Source organism: Protobothrops mucrosquamatus, unplaced genomic scaffold, assembly GCF_001527695.2.
Source record: "Protobothrops mucrosquamatus isolate PMUCROS unplaced genomic scaffold, P.Mucros_1.0 scaffold1756, whole genome shotgun sequence".
Classification (NCBI taxonomy): domain Eukaryota; kingdom Metazoa; phylum Chordata; class Lepidosauria; order Squamata; family Viperidae; genus Protobothrops; species Protobothrops mucrosquamatus.
The window spans coordinates 70,421-77,436 of NW_015387896.1; the positions used below are offsets into that span (position 1 = coordinate 70,421).

Here is a 7,016-nt window from a genome sequence, read left to right on the forward strand (position 1 = left end):
CTGTTGCTAGTTAGCCAACCAGCAACGGGCATGAAACTGTATGCAGATGGAGAAGGGCAATCACCCTTAATGGGCGATCAATGGTGAAGGGCAATCACCCTTAATGGGCGATCAATGGTGAAGGGCAATCACCCTTAATGGGTGATCAGGATATGCATAGGGGATTAAGGGGGGGGAATACAAAGAACACAACACCTTGCAGGTAGAAACAATTGATCCAGAAGGACTCCCCACATCTCTTGACTGAATGCCTGGGAAAAGGCTGGTCTTCCTAGCCTTTCAGAAGACAGACAGGCAGGGCCATTTGGATCTTGGAAAAATGTTGTCCCATAGGAACAGCAATAGAACAGCAATAGAAAAGGCACATAGCTTGGGTCCCATCAGATGACATTGATTAATGGATGGGAACTGGCACATGTCAACCCTATCAGATTGTACAGGTAGTCCTCAACTTACAACCACAATTGAGCCCAAAATTTCTGTTGTTCATAAAGACATTTGTTAAGTGAGTTTTGCCCCATTTTACGACCTTTCTTGCCACAGTTGTTAAGTGATTCACTGCAGTTGATAAGTTAGTAATCCAGTTGTTAAATGAATCCGACTTCCTTGTCGGAAAGTCACAAAAGGTTACCACATGACCTTGGGACACAGCAACGGTCATAACTATGAACCAGTTGCCAAGCATCTGAATTTTGATCACGTGATCACGGGGATGCTGCAAAGGTGGTAATTGTGAAAAACGGTCGTAAGTCACATTTTTCAGTGCCGTTCTAACTTTGAACTGTCACTAAATGAACTGTTGTAAGTCGAGGATTAGCTGTATTGGATGAGCAGGAGCAGCTGGAGTTAGGTTGTCTCATAAAAAAGGCAAGCAAAGCCAGAGCAAAGGGTTTGAGAGGGCGGCGTTGGCCATGGCTCACTGGAGCTGATAGACCAGGGGTAGGCAACCTTGGCTCTTTTATGACCCGTGGACTTCAACTCCCAGAATTCCTGAGCCAGCCACACTGAGGGGAAAAGGAGAGTTTCCAAGCTGAGCCATGCTGGCTCAGGAACTCTGGGAGTTGAAGTCCACGAGTCATAAAAGAGCCAAGGTTGCCTACCCCTGTGATAGACCAATTGACCTCACTTCTCTGCTCTCCTCGGTTGAGAATTCTTGGATGCTGCTTAGCTGCTGGTCCTGCAGAAAGGCCATTGTGTGACGTGGACACAAAATAACCCTCCCTTTTCTCAGAATTAGCATGCCAGGAAAGTGTTTCTCCAAAGCTGACACACGGCTCTATTTGAAGGGGGTGGGGAGCAAATGTGGCATGCGACTTCCAAAGCCTGATCATTACGGTAGATAGACAACCATGTTTCTAAGTCTGTATGTTTTTCTGCCTGAATCCCACCCTTGTAGTGACTGTCACCTGTTTATGATCGAGGGCAGCACGAATTCAAGGAACGATTCCTTCAGAGGGCAGAAGGGCAGGAGTCCAAGATACCAGAGACAAAGCATGACGATGACTCTCTTCCTGGAGAAGATGTAGGGCATGTCTTTATTCTGGAGGATAAATAACATTTATTTTTATTTTAGACAGTGGGAGGATTGGTCATGCCTAGACTTCAGTCCTAGGAAGGTTTCTGCCCTTCATCCCACCGCCTTGTTTTCTAGCTCGCTGAGCATCCAAATGCCCCAAATAAAGGGGAAGATTCAGGGAAAATAACAATTTTTGCCCTGACTTGGCAAACACAACTGCTTAACACAGTCTTTCCATCTTGCTTGGTGGATGTAGGGAGCTGCTGTCTGATGCTTATGCAGAACTGGAAAAAGCAGGTGTAACAAGTTGGTCTACGAAGAAAGCTTAGGGAGAGAAAGGAGGAAGGGAGGGGAGTTTTTAACCATGATCTAATGCAGGGGTGTCAAACTGCCAGCCCACGGGCCGGTTGCATCATGCTAAGGCCGTGCCCATCCCAGCTCCGGCAATGCAAAAAAAGTCTCGATAGGTCATGACACGTCACGTGACACAGCGAGTTTGACACCCGTGCTCTAATGTGTTACAAGTAACCCTCAACTTACAACCACAATTGGGACAGGAACCTCCCGTTGCTACATAAGGTGGTGTTAAGTGAGTCGTGCCTAATTTTATGACTCTTCTGCTGTGGTTGATAAGTGAATCACACACTTGTTAAGCGAATCCGGCTTCCCCCGTTGACTTTGCTTGTCAGAGGCTCTCAGCAACGGTCATAAATACAGGCCAGTTGCCAAGCACCCGAATTTGTGACCGTGGAGATGCTGCAACGGTTGTAGGTGTGAGGTAAGTTACTTTTTTCAGCATCATGGTAACCTGGTCACTAAACAAATGTTTGTAAGTCGAGGAGTACCTGTGTTAAGGGATACTTTATTTACTGCTGTCTGAAGAATTGGAAAAAACTTACATTATGTTTATACAGCCTGAAGCTTTAAGCCAGGGGTCTTCAGACTTGGCCCTTTTATGACTTGTGGACTTTAACTCCCAGAATTCCTCAGCCAGCCATGCTGGCTGAGGAATTCTGGGAGTTGAAGTCCACAAGTCATAAAAGGGCCACGTTTGAAGACCCCTGCTTTAAGCAAAAAAGGTTTTGTAAACATAAAATGTGAAATTGGAGAAAAAGACATTTGATACGCACAGCTTTGTGGCATTTTTTAAGTATTCGATCATGGATGGAGGCCCAGATGGTGATGTGGGAACGATGGTATGTCTGGACAAGATGTGCTACCTGTGTTCACAGGAAGAAGGCAAAATAACACGTACTCAGATAACGGATTCCTAGAAGGAATGTCAGTTTTTAGTTGCAGAAGCACCAATCAGATGAGTGGGAACGGAGTCTGAAGGCACCAATCAGGGGGTTTCTCTGTTGGGCATTGATTTGGGCAAAGGTAGTCTTACGCATTTTCCTACTATATTGTGGAGCTCTATAGACATTCAGCTTCTTCTAACACCTTGATGTGAACAGTGATATGAATACAGGTAGTCCTCAACTTTCGACCACAATTGAGCCCAAAATTTATGTTGCTAAGTGAGAAACTTGTGAAGGGAATTTTGCCCCATTTTACAACTTTTCTTGCCGTGTTTGTTAACTGGATCACTGCAGTTGTTAAATTAGTAACAGGGTTGTTAAGTGAATCTGGTTTCCCCATTGAATTTGCTCGTCAGAAGGTTGCAAAAGGGGATCACACCACCCCATGACACTGCAACCGTCATAAGAATGAATCAGTTGTCCAGCATCCGAACATAAATCATGTCACCCTGGGAATGCTGCAACTGCTATAACTGGGAAAAATGGTCATAAGTCATTTTTTTCCAGTACCGTTGTAACTTTGAACAGTCACTAAACGAACTGTTGTAAGTCAAGGACTACCTGTATGTAGAGCTCCCAATCCACCAGCCAGGACTGTGGCCACCTGTACTCTTGGCACAAGGATGACAACATGAAGACCCTTAGGATAATTATAGCTCTTTATTCTTTTACTGTCTCTGAAGCTTCCAAGTTCATAGTACCATAAAATACAGGTAGTCATCAACTTACAATCACAATGGGGACCTGAATGTCCGCCGATACGCATTTTAAAGTGAGTCATGCCCAATTTTACAACTTTTTTGCCATGATTAAGTGAATCACTGCAGTTGTTATGTGACTATATGGTCATTAAGCAAATCTGGCTTCCCCCATTGACCCTGCTTGTTGGGAGCCATCTGAGAAGGTTGCAAATGGGATGTGACCCTCGGACGCTGCAACTACCATAAATACATGCCAGTTGCCAAGTGTCCAAATTTTGATCATGGGGATGCTACAACGATTGTAAGTGCAAGGAGCGGGTCATAAATAACTTTTCTTCACAACTTAGAACAAATGGTTGTAAACTGAGGACTATCTGTTATTATATGGTCAAAAGGACATACAAATTGTGGTTCTTTTGGTTCTGGTGACTCAGGCAGCCTGTGATATTCCTGGTCCTAGCAAACTGAAAGCCTTATACAACAATAGTTATCTCTCCTTCCCCAGAGAAGACTGCCAGTTCCTGCTCTAAATTATGATTCCATAATTCAATGTTGTTTAGGAGAAAATGTGAATATTTCTTGAAACTATGTAAGCCTTTGATTACTTATTTCCTTTCCTCTATGACTGCTATTTTTATGTAAAATCCCAGATATGTTTTAAAACCCATTGAAAGTTCACTCCTGTAGCAAACTTTTTTCCCCCAAAATGATGAATCCAAATTTCTCAATGGATTTGAGCAGCCTCAGATGAAAGAGTTAACTGCAGAAGTGGAATGAGACCTGGGAGGTCAACATCTTCCTGGATGTTCTATAATATATTCTTAGGAATGTGACTGAATTACAGGAATGAGAGAATAGAAATAGAAATAGAAATAGAAATAGAAATAATAATAGAATAGAATAGAATAGAATAGAATAGAATAGAATAGAATAGAATAGAATAGAAATATTTTTTATTGACCAAGTGTGATTAGACACACAAGGAATACCTCTACTATTACTGTATTTTTGTCTACTACAAAAATAGAAAGTGTCTTGTATCTTAATTGATAAGAGATTTTCAAGTTGAATATGGTTCTGTGTGTGGGAGAGACTGTTTTGGTGAATAACATAGCTTTATGTTGACAGGTATAAAAGTGAACATAGATCTGCACGAGAGATGTAGAGACTGGAAGGTGGACATTGGCCAAGATCAGGGCTTTTCAACCAGTGGTATGGGTACCACCTGTGGTACATTGGCACCTGGCAGGTGGTACGCAACCATCCTAGAAAAGTGGTAGCGGGGGAGGGGAATGAGCTGAACTGGTGGCAGCACCACACAAGCCTGAGCGAGAGATGGCTGGAGCTGCAGGGCTGTCAGGGCTAAACAGAAGCGCCAGGATCAGTGTCGCTTTCCAGCTGATCGACACTTCGGGGCTGTCAGGGCTCAGTGGAAGCGCCAGGATCAGCGCCAGGCTCCGGCTGGAGCTTGGCGCTGATCTTGGTGCTTCTGCTGAGCCCTGAAGAAGCACCAATCAGCTGGAATATTGCAGCATCTCCAGGGTCTTGTGATTTACATTCAGATGCTTGGCAATTGATTCATATTTATGACGGTCACAGTGTCCCAGTGTGAAGTGAAGTGACCAAAACCTGCTGCAACCACCCAGCAGACGGGGGGAATAAAAACCAAACACCCCCCACCCCACCCCCACTGCCAATCCTCAACAGAAATGCTCACAACAATGAAAACCTCGGACAGGAGGAAGAGCACCAGGCGGGCAGGCAGGTGTCTTGCGCGGCTGTGGCTTTGGGGGTCATTTTTTTCAGTGCCATTGTAACTTCAAACAGTCACTAAGTGAACTGTTGTAAGTCGAGGACTACCTGTACTTTATCACTTTTTTCCTCTTTTTTTTTTTTTGGTCATCAAGTTTTTGACACCTTGCTAGGCGACTGGTGGTACTCGGATGTTGCCATATCCTAAAAGTGGTACAATGGGTGAAAATGTTGAAAAGCCCTGCTATACTTCATGCAAAATGGTGTTGGAGATGTTGGACAGGAAAGAAATTTGAATAGCTCAGTTGGGTTTATTACCTTATTGATGAGCTCATCATTATCCTCTTTAATTTCAATGTTAATCGGGATTGAAGGGAACTGCTCAAAAACCTCTTCCAAACGAGGAATCTGATGATCAGTGCCAGAGGAGAAGCTCCCTGTTAGGAAGGGTAGGTTGAGGGTAGCTACAAAGAACTGAGCATTTTTCTCAGGGACAAAGAGAACAAATGATTTGCTTTCTACCACAACACATTTTCCCCAAAGCAACTCATAGTCCTACTCACCTGGAGAAAATGTCACCTCCAGAGAAGACTGATAGTGTGGCAAATCCTAGGGGACACAACCAATGAGAGTAAGGAGTAAGAGTGGTTTTGAGAGAGATTTGCCATATGTGTTGAAGGGAGGGAATGAAGAGCAGGTCCTCCTGTTTGGGGAGAAGCTCTTTGGTTCTCCCCATAGAGCTAGAACCATTGTTCAAAGGGAGTAATATGGAAGTTATCTTGTTTCTGGAAAGTGTGTAAAGCCCTTGGGGTGTAGTGGTTGGAATGCTGAAATAGGAGTGATAAGGTCCAAGTTAGATCCATTTGCAGGATATCAACACCTTCATTCAAATGCAGCCTTATTCTGTTGTGACCCAAGCGTCACCTCTTTCGTTACGTGCTTGCAATAGCGTGTTGCACTCTCAAAAGTGGTGAAGCTTGCATTGTGATGGCACAATGGTGGTTTCATCAAGGATCATTTTATCATTACAATGGTGCCCAACCCGAACACAAATCCTCTCCCAGTCATACATTTCACGAGGTGACTTTGGGCGAATCACACACTCTCCACCCAACCTAGCTCAATGGTATTTTTTTTTAAAGTGTTAACAATGGAGGGTGCTATCTATTCCACCTTGAATTTCTGGAGGAAAGGCAGGACTCATATCTAATGACTTAATAATGGGAAACAGCCTGGAAACATTACATACGTTAAAATCTGTCATAGAAGGGAACTGAATAACACCCCAAAGCCAGAGCATGTGGGGGACCAAGGATCTAGAGACGCTCACCTTATAGTATGTAAGGCTGATATCAATGTTGTGCCCTGTCTGCCGTTTCATATTTTCATCATGGGACACAACCACAATCCCATCTTTGGTTATGTGGCAATCGAGTTCAAGCAGGTTTGTCCCCTGGCACAGTGCACTGGGAAGATGCAAAGATTCGCAAGAGAAGTTGAAGGGCAGGATTAGTGCACAAGAAGGGCAAGTTGAGGTAGAGTGGAGATTTAATAATAATAATAATAATAATAATAATAATAATAATAATAATAATAATAATAATAATAATAATAATAATAATAATAATAAAGTTGGAAGGGACCTTGGAGGTCATCGAGTCCAACCCCCTGCTCAGGCAGGAACCCTACACCATTTCAGACAAATGGCTGTCCAGTCTCTTCTTAAAAACTTCCAGTGTTGGAGCA

At 43.6% G+C, this 7,016-nt stretch overlaps 1 protein-coding gene across 1 annotated transcript in view; it reads right to left on the minus strand.

Annotated features, from left to right (window-relative positions):
• LOC107293867 (lysophospholipase D GDPD3-like) overlaps nucleotides 1–7,016 on the minus strand; it is a 26,234-nt gene that overhangs the window by 14,521 nt on the left and 4,697 nt on the right. The window contains exons 2-6 of the mRNA XM_029285479.1: nucleotides 6,601–6,736; nucleotides 5,834–5,879; nucleotides 5,589–5,707; nucleotides 2,647–2,736; nucleotides 1,407–1,540 (exon numbers count right to left, since the gene is read on the minus strand). Of these exons, the coding sequence (XP_029141312.1) occupies nucleotides 1,407–1,540; nucleotides 2,647–2,736; nucleotides 5,589–5,707; nucleotides 5,834–5,879; nucleotides 6,601–6,736 (525 nt within the window). The remainder of the gene's footprint in view (nucleotides 1–1,406; nucleotides 1,541–2,646; nucleotides 2,737–5,588; nucleotides 5,708–5,833; nucleotides 5,880–6,600; nucleotides 6,737–7,016) is intronic.